The sequence below is a fragment of the Eucyclogobius newberryi genome, unplaced genomic scaffold, assembly GCF_026437365.1.
Source record: "Eucyclogobius newberryi isolate DKJ021-1_F unplaced genomic scaffold, fEucNew1.0.hap1 SCAF_17, whole genome shotgun sequence".
In the NCBI taxonomy this organism is placed as follows: Eukaryota; Metazoa; Chordata; class Actinopteri; order Gobiiformes; family Gobiidae; genus Eucyclogobius; species Eucyclogobius newberryi.
The window spans coordinates 21,783,967-21,798,784 of NW_027315801.1; the positions used below are offsets into that span (position 1 = coordinate 21,783,967).

At 41.3% G+C, this 14,818-nt stretch overlaps 1 protein-coding gene across 1 annotated transcript in view; it reads right to left on the reverse strand.

The window, feature by feature from the left end:
* Positions 1–392: 392 nt before the first annotated feature.
* Positions 393–14,818, reverse strand: part of plxna3 (plexin A3) — a 59,381-nt gene continuing 44,955 nt past the window's right edge. Inside the window, exons 15-38 of the mRNA XM_072449428.1 lie at positions 14,605–14,795; positions 13,671–13,819; positions 13,262–13,382; positions 12,712–12,848; positions 12,449–12,619; positions 12,279–12,372; positions 12,062–12,181; positions 11,831–11,950; positions 10,943–11,086; positions 9,860–10,094; positions 9,434–9,576; positions 9,208–9,363; positions 8,961–9,061; positions 8,484–8,550; positions 8,236–8,382; positions 7,647–7,806; positions 6,389–6,492; positions 6,126–6,222; positions 3,988–4,065; positions 3,664–3,776; positions 3,378–3,547; positions 2,982–3,194; positions 2,606–2,756; positions 393–2,525 (exon numbers count right to left, since the gene is read on the reverse strand). Coding sequence (XP_072305529.1) covers positions 2,430–2,525; positions 2,606–2,756; positions 2,982–3,194; positions 3,378–3,547; positions 3,664–3,776; positions 3,988–4,065; positions 6,126–6,222; positions 6,389–6,492; positions 7,647–7,806; positions 8,236–8,382; positions 8,484–8,550; positions 8,961–9,061; positions 9,208–9,363; positions 9,434–9,576; positions 9,860–10,094; positions 10,943–11,086; positions 11,831–11,950; positions 12,062–12,181; positions 12,279–12,372; positions 12,449–12,619; positions 12,712–12,848; positions 13,262–13,382; positions 13,671–13,819; positions 14,605–14,795 — 3,278 coding nt within the window. The 3' untranslated portion in view covers positions 393–2,429. The remainder of the gene's footprint in view (positions 2,526–2,605; positions 2,757–2,981; positions 3,195–3,377; positions 3,548–3,663; positions 3,777–3,987; positions 4,066–6,125; positions 6,223–6,388; positions 6,493–7,646; positions 7,807–8,235; positions 8,383–8,483; positions 8,551–8,960; positions 9,062–9,207; positions 9,364–9,433; positions 9,577–9,859; positions 10,095–10,942; positions 11,087–11,830; positions 11,951–12,061; positions 12,182–12,278; positions 12,373–12,448; positions 12,620–12,711; positions 12,849–13,261; positions 13,383–13,670; positions 13,820–14,604; positions 14,796–14,818) is intronic.

Below are 14,818 nucleotides of genomic sequence, written 5' to 3' on the forward strand. Positions count from 1 at the left end.
ACGTTTGTAAAATAACTGAATGTACAGTATCATCATTCCTTTATCAGATGCAGTGAAAATATTCTGCCTCAACATGGTGCAGTGCTGACATTTTGGCCATTTCACTTTCACAATGGCAATCAATAATAATCAATAATCCTTTTGTAATTCATGGGAAACGTTTTGAACCCATTTCTGAATGTTGCAAATATGTCTTGTCCTAACTTTGTGGTGAGAGCGAACAAGCGTTTGAACCATATCGTCCTATAGCACCGCCCAAGTTTGAGAGCAAGCCAAATTCTGCTTCTGTTTGGCAAAAATGCATGAAAATGTTCTCACAAAATTTCCATCGAGTGGTTCTCCTTTCTCCAGAAAATGTGATGCAGATGTAGCTTTGTACAAGTCCCGTAAAATCTTTCAAATCCACAACATTTTATTACGATAAATTGCATTTTTTTGTTATTTTTTCCATACATAATTATTATTATCTTTCATTTTTTCAATGTCTCTTTTACAATTATGGCCACAGTCTTTCAAATCCAGGTATTTAAAGTGAAATCCTGGAAATATTTTGGTCCAGAAAGCTCCGGGTCTGATCCGGATGTTTGTACATGGCACTAGTCTTGTTGTTGTAGCTTTGCACAGTATTGGATTTTCTTCACTTTTGTCCTTCCTGGGCACCTGTAGCCTCATGGCTGTATCGTTTATTCAGTCCCATGTTAAAGCCATTTTCACCAAAAACAAAAACTAAGAGCTTTGTGAACGGTGCCAGAAAAAAAGTCCAGAATTCTTGCAAAAACAAAAAAGAAAAGTTTGTAAAATTGAGGGTTTTTCTCTGGTAATATTTACAGATCTGAGTGTCAGTGTGCCTGTGCTGGAATGTATATTAAAAACAGTTTTTTTAAAATTAATTTTCCGCGTTTTATACTCGCGAAGTTTCCACAGTCTCGATTGGTCGGGCAGTACGTTACTTAAGATTATATTGGCCAAAAACACTGGCCAAAGTGACACATGGTTATTAAAAATACTAAAGGCAATGAGAGAAATTTAGAAAATGGCTGAAGAAAATGTAGAAAGAAATTTAAACAAACTATATCTGGAGTGCACCAACAAGGATTAATTTAAAACAGGAAGTCATTAATAGTGTTGACATAACGCAAGTTAAATAAATTGACTTTTGAATTTGAAGGATCTTGACATGTCGACAGCTCAGAAGCACTTCTACTTCTATTCTCTGCTTCAAGGCCTTTTGGCACAAAATGACAAATGTATGCATTACATTTTTTCATTATGATGTCACTATGTTTAATTATGAATGCATGTATGTGTTATTGTTGAAAAACTAAATCTCTTCCTTAACAACGGACAATATACGCCAACGTTTTCTTCTAACATTCAAACAATTAATCCCAGTTGGTGCAAAAAACATGATGTGTGGAGTCTAAAGTGACATTTTTAGTTCATTTAAAAACGACTAAGTTAAATAAACATGATTTCAGTAGAAACCATACTTGGTTTGATAAAATGGACACAGGAACTGGTCAGTTTAGGCATCGGGCTCAGTGTGCTGTGGCTGTGATTGTCCAGAGAAAAAAGTGGTTCTCAAAAACAGCAAAAACTCCTCCATTCAACTGAAACTGTCTCCGGTCGAGTACATTTTTGTATTTCAACATTTGTAAGAAAGATTCTGTGGATTTCAAGCCTCTGAAGTAGCAATAGAGTGAAGATTCTGACACGTTTATCATGAAACAAGAACAGACCTTTAGTCTGGATATTTCTTGACTTTATACATGTCCGAGACCACCGACTTAACTGTTACTAGAGTTCAACTAGTATTTCACTGGTTATGGGTAAAGTTAACAATACCCCGCAAAATTTCAAAATGTGTCCATGAGTCATTTTAGAAATAGTTCAATCTTAACTCTCAATTTGTATTGGACTCTGCCACTCCAGACGTTTAATAAACACCACAGAAAGTTGTTTGTTACAAATGTGAACAGTACCGATTAAAATCATTTGACTTTTTCTTATTGTGTTTCAAACTAAATGATAAAGAAATTCCAAACCAAAGCTGTTAATCCTGAGGTGAGCTCCTCAAATGCGTTTCTGTAGATTCCTGATGTATTTTTGTTCCAGTTTTAGATTGAGATCCAAATCCTGTTCATGTGGATCCTGGTGTGACATCTGGACTACTTCAAACCTGAATCCAGGTTAAAAATGAAATAATTCCCCTTCAAAGTCTTTTGAAGATTCTTCAAAGTTGCATTTGAACCCAAACACCCCCGGATGGAGGTAGAGGGTCCACCCGATCACAATTAGCAGCCAAACCAGAGGGAATAAATAATTATGGGCTGGCTGAAAGTGTGGTCAGAATAGCAGTCAGAAAAACTCCTGGTGATTATTTAAATGGGGGTCCTTGTGGTCTCAGTTCAGTCCCGACTCTCTCTCTCTCAGCTGCTCCCCGACATCAGGTTAATGGCTTGCTCCAGTTTGTGCCTCAGTTTGTGTTTGCGACAATAACCGTCTCTGTCCAACGCAGTCAAGATCTGAACAAGAACAAACACGAACATGTCAGACTTTAAAAACTGGCTTTATGTCCATATACAGTCCACAGCACGAGACTCACCTCTTCCTTGTACTTGTTTATGTAGAAGTAGAGCTCACTGAGGGCGCTCAGAGTGTTGAACTCATTGCCGTGGAGACGGGACTGTTCCACCAGATAGGCGTCCATGTCCTGGTCTGAGATACTGGGCATCTTTGTTATGTCCCGGTAGTACCTACAAACAGGAAACAGTCTGTGAGAAGGGCTTTGTGCTGGGGACGTGAGAGACACTTCTGCTGGGAACAAATATATTCAGGCCCCGATCTCCAGTACCTTTCTTACACAGTCCAAAGGAGAGAAGACAGAGTTAACTTAATTATGTGTTCAAACATTTCAAGTTGTCCCCCAACTTCACTGACTAGTTCAAGTGCGATAGTAGCAGTGTCAGTAGTAGTATTACCTCTCCACCCAGTTCTTGTAGTTGGGTATATCTTTAGCGTACAGTAGTTTATTGGAAGGGGAGTCTTTGCCGAGCCGGTGTTCTGAGGTGGAGCAGGAGTCCATGAAGGTCTGGGCCACCACAGACAGACAGGCGTCCGTGATGCTGCTCTTGTGGATGTCAAAGACAAACTGTGGGTTTTTGATCACATTTACCCAGAATCGGAGAGGCAGGCTGCATGGGGGGAGGGGGGAGAGAGAAGGGAGAGAGAGGAGAAGGTCATAAACAAGCAACAAAGGTAAGACACCTGTTTCAATGTCAGCAGATTCCATACCACTTTCTCTGCTCATACATATGTAAAGATATTTCTAACAGAGGTGTAGGTTCCATTTAAACATATCTTGCGCCGCATCTCACCAGTTGCTCTTCCAGGTGTGCCGTACATCGGGGTCTGTGATTTGCCGTTTGTCCGCCTGCTCGTCTAAGAAGTCAAACATGTATTTGATGGCGAGGGGCAGTGCTGACCCTCGATGTGCGGTGCTGAAGACGGTCTCGAACAGATCGTCCACAAACTTCTGCAGCGTCCCCTACAGGAGCAGAAGAAAACAACAAATGCATAAGTCAGAACGGCAGAATGAGCCAAACGCTGAATATATCAAAAATAATTAAACGTGTATGTTGATTATTAGAATCTTTACTGCACCTTTGTAGCCAGTAGTCTTGTGAGGTAAATCTCGGACACCATCTTGCTGCCCCTGTCGCCTTCTCTCTGGTCGCTGTGTTCGTGGTTCTTCACCAGATGCCACAGTTTTGTACCTAAAGAAAATACTTAGTTAAACCTCATAACCTCGTAAGTGTGTCGATATGTCATTTGTGGTGGTTGAAGTGTGACTTAAGGGCGGGGAGCGAATGAAAAATGCGACGTTAAGTGACTTTGAGTGTATGAAAAAAGCAGCATCTCTAAAGCCAATGTATTATTCAATATTATCATTTATTCATCCACGGTAAAAATGCAAATCTGACGCACCCGTTTCCTGGTCTGGTGTGATCATGGGAGCTCTGGACCGGAGACTGTCTGGACTGCTCGACGTTCGCAACAGTGACTCTGGAAAAACAAGAGAGAAAGGTTTAGTAGGAGCAGCAGCAGCAGCAACAACAACAGCAGTATTATTATTATTATTAGGCCCGAGCGCCACAAGCTGGCGAGAGGCCTATTAATCTCGTAAGGCCGTGCGAAGCACGGCTGCGAAAGTGCGCACGAAATCGAGCGCGAAGCGCTCGCCCACTTCCAAACACTCACTAACGCACTCCTTCACTCACGCACGCCCCGTGCATACTAATTAATAGTAGGAAAATGGAACATTACCGTTGTAAACGGGCGAAGCCCGTGCAAAAGTGCGCACTAAACGAGCACTTTACATTTTCATTTGCGCTAAGTAGCTCACGAATACGTTCCCCATCTCTTGCATGTTCCGTGCATATAAGCATGTAATGCAAAAATTGAACATTATTACTGTATAGAGGGCCAAAAACACAAAGTGGGCGGAGCCCACTCAAAATTAACGAAAGTACCCGTCAGTGACCAGGGACCCACACCATGAGGTAGGAAAGCGCGAGCGCTTTCCGAAAATGTATAGTTTATGATATTTGAAAAATGGGAAACATTGTTTTCGCATCGGAATCTTCTTCTTCTTCTTCTTCTTCTTCTTCTTCTTCTTCTTCTTCTTCTTCTTCTTCTTCTTCTTCTTCTTCTTCTTCTTCTTCTTCTTCTTCTTCTTCTTCTTCTTCTTCTTCTTCTTCTTCTTCTTCTTCTTCTTCTTCTCCTTCTCCTTCTCCTTCTTCTTCTTCTTCTTCTTCTCCTCCTCCTCCTCCTCCTCCTCCTCCTCGGGACCAACCCCCCTATTTTTCACCCAGTGAACATTGACGAAAAGTCACAAAAATTTGCACACCTCTAAAAATCGTGCCTCTCTACATTCTGGCTATTTCCCTTTTCTAAAATAAAAAAAATTGGCGCGTCAGCGCCCCCAAATGTACCAAAAATGCATTGAGAGATGGGAAATGACCCAAAAAAAATCTGATCGTAGAATCATGAAATTTGGCGCAGAGGTAGATGGTGACAAGAGAAGTAAAAAATATTATTACGGCAACGCCGTCCGCCCAACCAAATGTCGGCCATATTGCTTCAAAAATGGCTAAACATGATTTTGGAGTTTTTCCAAACGTCGTACTTTTACGAACTCCTCCCAGGGCGTTGGCCCTAAAAAGCTGAAATTTGGTGAAAATGCTACTGAGGAGTGGGACATCAAAAGTTATCCAAATTACATTGATACCTCTCACGGTCTCTGTGCGGCGAAGCCGCAAACTGTAGCTAGAATTTCAGAAATCTCCCATATTTAAAATTTCTGCCGTTTGCGCAGATAAAGTCCGAATTGCGTCAAATTAGAATCAGTTGTTAAACTCTTTGCCCTAAACCCACTTGAAGTGAAATAAATTCATTTGGCGCCATAGCGCCCCCTACAGATTTTATATGGAGGTTAAATGTTTAGTTTTGCGAAATTATATGAAATTTGACACACAACTCAATTTTAGCATCCCCATCAAAAAAGTCAATGAGAGCCATGTCATAATTGTTATGGCGTTGCCGTAACGATGACCGAAACCTTCCATGTTATTCCAATGGGGAAATCGCCAGAACATGTTTACACTTTATACTTTCACAAACTCCTCTTAGGGCGTTAGACATATTAACCTGAAATTTGGTGAGACTCATCTTCAGGGGTGGACCATCAAAGGTGATCCACATTTTTATTCAAAGAGTCACGGTGTCTGTGCGGCAAAGCCGCACATTGTGCCAAGAATTCAAAATAAAATTGCTTTTTGATGGTAAAACAAAGGGGAGAAGATGTGACAGCGTCACAGATTCAGCAGTAGGCGCAATAAAAAGACAATTGGGGCGCGTTAGCGCCCCCTCCTCTTGCGGCGTGGCGGCGGCGTGGCGAGGGCCGATCATTGCCGCTTGCGGCTATATTTATTATTATTATTGTGTAGGGCTTTGAGATCTTTTGATACTGAAATATTTGAGGAGTGGTAGAAGAGTTCCAATACGGAGTGCGGTTTGTGATGTGTAGTGTGGCAGTAGCAGTGATAATAGTCATGTATTTGTACCGTATCGGCTGAGAGATCTGGTGAAAGTGAAGGAGTTGGCGATGTTGTAGGCAGACACCTGTTTCTGAACTAGAGCCACCAGAGAACCATCAGTCACCTTGAGAAAAAAGAAGAAAAACGAGGGATCCGTTACAATTACTCTATTTAATCCATAGGCACAACATGTTTTATTTAACTAGAGAAAGACTGAATTGCTTCTCCAAAGTAACAAGGAAAGGTACTTAATTCCACCATGCGTTAATAATGCAGAAAGAGTATTTTACTTGGTAGTGTGCAAGAGTGTTGAGTCTCTTCCAGTCACTCTCGATTTTAGTCGTAACGTCTTCGTCCTGAAGAATGATCCTAGTCAGACGGCCCTGGCGCCATTCTGAAATGACATCAAAAGTAGAGCTGGGTTGAAAAAAATCGATTTTCCAATTTTTAATCGATTTGCATATTAATGACCGATTATCGATTCGTACGTCCAAAGATCGATTTTTTTTTCATTTTTTTTTTGTTTTTAATTAAAAAAAAATTGAAAAATGCTCAACGTTTACATGTTATACTTCCAGTTTCAGTACTGGCAGTGTGTGAGCAGTTTTAAAATAAAAATGCTTTTGGTAGCAACCGCTTATGGGTGAATTCTTAATTATTTTCAAGCATAATAATAATGCACTGGTTAGTGTCCCAGTAGAATCCACTGTTGCAGATGTAGTCACCTCAATGATGTCCTGAATTATCTTTCTTGAAGGTAGATTGACCCTTAACCTTTTCATCAGTCTTCCAGCCATCAGTAACTACCAATACTTGTAAGATTTGCTGTTTAATATTGATATAATACTAGTTTTAATATGTTGCTTCTCTATACAGTCATGAAGTGAAGGAAACGGTTCAAATACATTTTTCATTTTTAACAACATTAACCCCCGGATCGAATCAAAATCGGATCGAATCGGAAATCAGATCGAAATTGGATGGAATCTGAGAAATCGGAAAAAAAACGATTTTGAAACGTAAAAATCTGAATCGAATCGATTCTTGAAATTTGAATCAAAACCCAGCTCTAATCAAAATCAGACCAAATGTCAAATCTAAAATGAAAAAATTACACTATTAAGTTATGTTTTCATGTTTTTAACATACTATTTGTTCCTTTATTGTTTCTTTGTTGACTGAAAGGATTTTTCTTTGCACTCTTCTCTTTTATGTCTTAAACTGTGATTTATGTAATTTCTTTGTGATTTTAATGCATTTTTCCTGTTGTGTGTAGCAATTTGAATTGCATTGTGTATGAAATGTGCTCTACAAATAAACTTGCCTTGCCTTTGTAAGTTATTTTATACTGTTTGTTATTGTTTCCTCACTGCAACATGTTTAAATCACATTGTGTTATTCATTAACTGTAACTGTAACTGGGATCAATCACATCTAATATGGGCCTAAAATTGGGGCACAGATCTATTTAAGGGCCGCCTGTGAGCTCTGCTTAATATTATGTTGTTGAAGCAAACAATAGTAAGTAATAGTAATAGTATATTTTACCCAGATCCATATCGTCTGCCTGAGGTCTCTGGGAGAAGGGGATTCCCTTGTAAACGGTGTCCAGCAGTTTGTCCTTGACCTGAGTGATGGTGTCACAGTTCAGCGCCTTCACAGGGATCTCAGTACCAGCCTCACCCTCCGGAGGGATGCACATCAGGGTCTGAAAAGACATGATTCATTATGTATAAATAGTGTTCTGTATCAAACAATCTACAGGCAAAGTAAGATTGAGGAGGGCAGAGATAGTATAGTGACCTACTTTGATCAATATACTACGATGTAAGTATTTACTAGTGGTTAGTCATGGTCTACTAATCCAAGCTTAGTTCCAGTTAAGTTTGGTGTGTAAAAGTGTGAATGCAGACTTGAACCCCTCATTCTTATTTCTGGAAGAGCTGCCAATTGTTTTGATATTCTGAAATCTGATTATGTCCCTCTCTCAGATTGGGCAGATGCCAGTTTTCCTGTATCGATTTTATGGCATCAAAGGAAACGGCAAACATTTGACCCGCCTCAATCAATCTCTTCTGTGGACGCAGTGAAATCATTTGAAATCCAGCCGTAGATCTAGATCATTCGCCGTATTTACCAGTTGTTTGTAGTCGATCTGCTGTCGTATTAACTTGTCCTCGCTCAGAGAGTAGCGCGCCTCTCCCGTGATGGCGTCTATGGGACCCTTCTCCATCTGCTGCTTTATGGCACAGTACAGCATAAACAGGGGCTCTCCAGCACACTCCTGGACACAAACCAGAAGGAACGGATTATGTCGACGCTCGTTTCGTTGTCATTTTCGCCGTTTAGTTTTGCAGCAATTTCGTGACAGTTACTGAAGTTTACCTTGAGGAAGCGATGCAGGAGGAAGGTGAACCAGTTTGTCAGCATCTTTTCCGCCACAGACTCAGTCCTAGACACGCAAAGGAGGAGAAAGGAGAGTTTGTTATCAAACAGTAATTTATGATAATATATGAGTTTTTATTGTAGTGAGTCTGAAGGGAACAGGCTGTAGAAATTGTCAATAGGCAAAGCTTCTGGTTCAAGGGAACATTATAGCATTCTCCCCATTAGGAACGCTACACAATGCTACTTCGAGTCGGGCAATATGACAAAAATAAATCATTTTAATGCCAGTTAATATTTACTCTCACTACTTACTGATCGATCATGAACTTTTAAGTGATTTTATGCAAGTGACATTCAACATTAACGATGCTGTACTTGATTTTTACTGTTTTGAAACGTGGTGAAGCAGGACTGAAACTATAAGCTATTTAAACTAATTACTGTAGAAATATTAGATTAAGGTTCAAAGTTCACCTCCTGAGCAGCAGTTTGGGGTGGTTCTTGTTTTCCAAGTTTTTCTCAATTAGATCGGCCAAAAGCTGCTTCAGGACCACCGTGGCGTACTCCATGCGACCCTGGACAAGCAAGACATTACGTTTTTATGAATGACATAGTGTTTCCGTAAAATACAATGTGCAGTCCATGGATACGATGTAATAAGAGAGCGTCTGTACCAGTCTTTACGGGGCTTTGAAGGAAATCCGTCCATAATGTCACATACCTGCAGCGCGGCCATGAGCAGAGACGCCACATTCCCTCGGTCCCTCATGGAGAACGACCTCTGACCTTCCAAAGTGTGGATGAAGGTCAACAGGAACATCTTATTGTTGAGCAGCTGAGAGAAGAGACGCAGCGCCTTCTCCACATTGGCAGGGGACTGAAGACGGGAATGAAAAACAGGTTAGAACTCAAAAACCGGGTTCGAACCAGGCGATAGTGTGACTTACGTCCAGTTCTTTGAGGACCGGGTGCTCCTCGATCCCGGGGAACATGACTCTCATGGTGTAGTTGCGATATTCCAGAAACGGAATTTTGACCCCGTCCATGTCATTGGTCAGCTCCTGGATGTCAGTCTGTAGTTCTGCGAAAGCTAGAAAACAAAATGGACAAAACATACTTAGGATGTAACTAAATAATAAATGTGTAGTAAATAAATAAATAAATGCTTTTATCAATTTATTGAATTGTATTAAAAAACTAAAAGCTAATAGTGTGACAAAAAATAATATTAAACAAAACACTCTGCTTAAGTAAAAGTAACAGATGTTTTCCATACATTTACAATAAAAAAAAAAAAAAAAGCCCATACAATTACAAAAAAAAATCCTAATATTTCTTTTAACAAATGAGCCATAACGGTCTCTGTGTCTCACCCTCCTTGCACTCCAGCGCCACCCGGCTCTCCAGGTTGTCCATCTGTAGCTGCAGGCGTTTCAGTGTGCGGTCCGCGTCCCTGGTCTTTCGCTTGTACGCGATGAGGACCGCGATGATGGCGATCAGCAGGACCCCGCCTCCGGCTCCGATCCCTATGATGGCGGGGAGCGTCAGGGCCGAGTCCGAGTAGATATGGAGGGTCCCAGGGGAGTACTCCAGACCGCCAACCAGGATCTGAGAGAAGGGAGAGAGACGGGGCTTAGAAGGGCTTTGTGCTGGTGACACATGAGAGAGAGTTCTGCTACGAACAAATATATTCAGGCCCTGAGCTCCAGCACCTTTCTTACTAGACACAGTCCAAAGACAGAGTTAACATAATGATGTGTTCAATCAAACTGGGATCTCAGAATATTTCAAGAAGTCAGGGATCATACTCTAGAGATCAAAATGCCACACTGTGACTGCTCTACATTACAAGAACTCTGATCATCACAAACATTTAATAATACGCCACATAATTAGAGTAGCCGTTTTGACTTTGCTATGTTATTTTGCCATTTTTGCTTAATTTTTCCTAATGACCAGCTGCAGAAGTGTGAACAATCTGAAACAAATCAGAAAACTCACATCAAACACGACTTTTCAACCATCCATAAATCATAATTCAGATAATGATCAGATTTTTGGTGTGCCTATAAACCATTGCAGTTCTTTGACTCACATCTGTTCCTCGGGCCTTTCATTACTGTGTTTTAAATCAATATTATCAGAGGCTAATTAATAAATGAGAATACCCAAGGATGTAGGTCGATAATAGTTTTAATATTTTATTCAAGAGTCTATTTGAAGACGAGTCACTTCAGACCAATTACACGGAGATCCCCTATAGCGCCTCCAACTGATCTGACATTTAGCGCACTAATCTGAGCTACAGAATGAATGTCCTTTATTTCAGAGCCACATGGATAGAGAGCGGAGCCAGAGCAGCAGAGATCCAACTGAATTGAGAATGAGATGCGTTGTAGATTAAGTTATACGAAATAAAGATGAATATGTGGCTAGAAGGACGTGGAGTTTCTCACCTGTACTTTGTGCTCTCCTGTAAGGTCCGGCGAGTCACAGAGGAGCTGGCTCTCAGACACGGTGAGGACACAGGGGGATTCTCCAATTAGAACTGTGTAATTCAGACGAGAGTTCCCAGGAGCCGGAGGGACCAAGTTCTTACCCTACAAAAACACACAGACAAACATATGACAGAGTAGGTAATGTAATGACACAAGAATACAAACTCAAAACAGGCACATAGGCACTTTAGGCACTTTTATCATGTGTTTGTTCTGGTTAAGCATCTTAGAGGTTTTAGAGAGATTTGTGTGTGATATGGTATAAAAACCTCTTTAAAATGCAATGTCATAAGAGATTCAATTCAATATGCTGAAAGGTGAAAAAACCATATTCAACGATTAGCTGACGTCAGATCTGAATGCTACAATTTTAAGTACTTTTAATTTAAAGTAAATTAAGATACAATTTCTAGTGTGAAATGTTCAATTACTTTTCTATTACAAGGGACTGAAAAATGTACAGTTTAGGATGCTTGAAATTGCATTTGAGCTTCACAAAAAGTGTACTTTGTGGTGAAGGATGTTATAAAACAAGTATAACCTAAAAATCTATATTTAGCTTTGATCAAAATGCTTTGTGTGCTTCAAAATACTTCTCTATTTAAATGAACAAATACGTTAAAATACATTTTCTGACGATTTCTAACCGTGCTGTGATATTACTCAACATGTAGCCGTTTTCATTTGCCAAAACCTCCTTAATTTGCCACATTGTAAGATATTCTGCTGCTTACTCACTGAAATCACATGCTCCACTTCACTTCTGCCTCCTTTTGCCTCCATTCCCCAAATTATAATTTACTCACAAATGTTTTGAAGGGTCTATTGGATGAGTTTAGTGCTTACCTTGAGTATGATAGGTGAGCCTGGTTTGACCTCTAGGATCCCAGAGGAGCCGAGGGGGTCAAAGGTCGGGTTTGGGTAGTGAGTGAAGGAGGTAGAGTTTAACACCAGCAGAGACGAGACCTGCAGAGACAACAAGATACCATTATGAGACAGGTATCTTCAATGACCAAACCAGATCTAAACCATGAATGAAAACGTATTCTTATTTCAGAGAAGGATAACGAGACATACCTGGTCAAATATGAACCCAAACTCGTCAGGCCGCAGCGCCCCTTCAGGTGGGGTGGCTTTAGTGTAGACCAGACCAGGAGCCAGACAAGTCATGGTGCTGTCGTTCACCACTGTACAGAACTGAAGAGCGGGGAAGGTCAAGTTCGTGCTTAGGGCTGTAACAGTTGTGATAGACGCAGAAGAAGTAACAGGAGTAGTAATAAAAATGATCCCTTACGTTGCTGGTCTCGACTCCTCCGTACTTGGCTCGGACTTTGGGGTCCTGAATGGTCATTAGATTTGTCCCCGTCACTGTGATCACTGTACTCCCACTGTACAAACAAATATAATACTTAAATTCACACAAATAATGTTGCAATTTTGTATTTTATTCACAAACAAACTGACTTGAGAATGGTCCAGTTGGGCTCGATGCTCGCGATGGTCGGATCCTCTGTGTAAATGTATTTTGTTTCCGGGTTCGCGACCTCAGCCCTGTCAATCATCAGGCGGATCAGGGCGGGGCCAGTGCCGGGCATGGAGGCGGGGGTTATGCAGATGATCTCGCGGTTGGTTCGTCTGAAATGTAGCAGCTCTGATTAGTGAAAGTGTTAAGAGCGCGCGACATTGAGGATGAACCACGTCTAAACCGGGTCCGAACCAGGCCTTACTTGACAAATAGACACTCTTCCTTGTGGATGTAGACTGTAACTGCACTCCCCGCGTCCAGGTGTCGGCCAGTCACCGTGAGCCGCGTTCCCCCAGAAACAGGCCCCATCTCTGGGCGCACTCGGCTGAAGCTCGGGCTCTACAGGAAGGAAGCGCAGCATTAGGAGACAAAAGAGTAAGAGCCATTTCAGCTCATCAAAAATGGCGCAAAAACATTTTATATACCGTAGCCATGATATGAAAACGATAGCACCTGCTTTCCGTTTCATTCCACTGACAGCACACTGCCCCTCATGCAAAGGATCCTATTAGCATCGCATAAATAAATAAGTCTGGAACAAACTCATCTACTGCTTGATCCATTTTCATACAGATATTAAAGTGCATTAATATTGGAGGCCATTTTGTTTACGTCCTTGAGCATAAAGCCTTGTCAACGAATGAATAGAAATTAATAAAGGATAAATAGATTGCGCATTAAGTGCATTAATGGGCTTGTCGTTTATGACTTTGTGAATAAATAAATAGTGATGAATGTGAGAGGATACGTACAACAAAGGAGTAGGTCTGAGTTGAGAGCGTGCGATACTCCGCGCTGCAAACGCCAATACAAAGCTCAACCGGGCCGCCGGGGGAGTGAGGGAGTAAAGCCTCGGCCATGTCGCACACAATTCTGTGAGATAAGAAGGTTTTACCATAAATATTGTTACTTTTGACCAGACGAGACTGATCAGGTCCACTTCACAATTAAATTAAAGCAGTCAAAAGAATACATAAAAAGGCTGTTCGTTTCTTCACCAAAAATGCAAGCTGTTGACCACACTTGGGTATAATAATCTGGCAGTTTATAATGCTCTTACTTTTCAAACGAGGTAGTAAAAGTGGATCTCTATTTGGCGTAGTATGTAACAGCAGACGATAATAAGAGTATCTGCTAATGCTGTGCTAATGCGGTGCTCACCTCTCAGCGCTGATGTACTGCGTTGGGACTGGAGTGCACCTGACGCCTGCCACTTGGACGTGGGAGATCTCCTTCACCTGCAGCCCCAGGTTCTCCCCCTCGATGGTGACGCGAGTGCCCCCCTCCCTGGGCCCAGTCAGAGGCTCGATCTACACAAACACAAAGAAAACAGCAACTTTTAAAAAGGAGAAGGCAGAATGATCCAGGATTGTGTTTCCAGAAAAGTGGTCAGAATTTTAAGTTGAATGCCTGAGGGTGTCTTCACAATATATGACATTGTTCAAATCTTTTTCCGAGATATAGTTCCCATGGGTCTCCTGCAGCAATTCAATTTAGTGAGTCACAAAAATCTCTGGAAATTGGATATGAGCGGCAATGCTGATGTAAACAAGGACCAACAATTTAAACAAAAGCCATACTTTATTACAATTTGTATTGCTCCTTTGAGAATAAACTAAATGGTAAAATTATTCAAGTATTTTGGGCATCAATATATTTGCTAATCATGTATTGCTCATTTCTTTTTTAACTTGAGAAAGGGTTTTAGAGCCATGTTCCCAAATGCAAAGCATACAGTCTTCTTCTGTTTAATATGAAAGCTGTATTACCAACTTCTTTCTTGTAAATAGGTAATTTTGTCTCTCCCATATAGTGTCAAAATCAGACCGATGCGTGCTGTCAGCATCTACGCAAACTTGTGAGAAAGAGCTTTGCATAAGAGCTGTCTGTGCATGAGTGGTCCATCACTGCTTTTCACTCTAAAGCTTTTCTAGAAATTCCATGTAAGTGAATACTAGTGATGTGCCACAGGGTTTGCCTGAGCTCAGAAGTTCGTAGATGTAAATAATCACTTTCTCCTTTCACGGATTGAAAACCCGGCACCAGAGATGTTGTCCGTGTGTGTTTTTTACATGATCAGGCCGTCTTCTCTCACCTTGCTGATGCGCGGGTGGCTGCAGCGCAGATTGTGCCGCCCGTGGTGCATCCAGTTCAGCTCAGGAGAGAGACAGTGCTGTTTCAGAAGACATTTCCTGGTATCCATGCACCACCCGCACTCGAAGGTAGGGGGCGCTCTGAGACACTGCCCACAGCTGCTCCTCTGCGCCTCACACTTGTACAGCAGGGCTAAAACATAGGAAAATATAGTG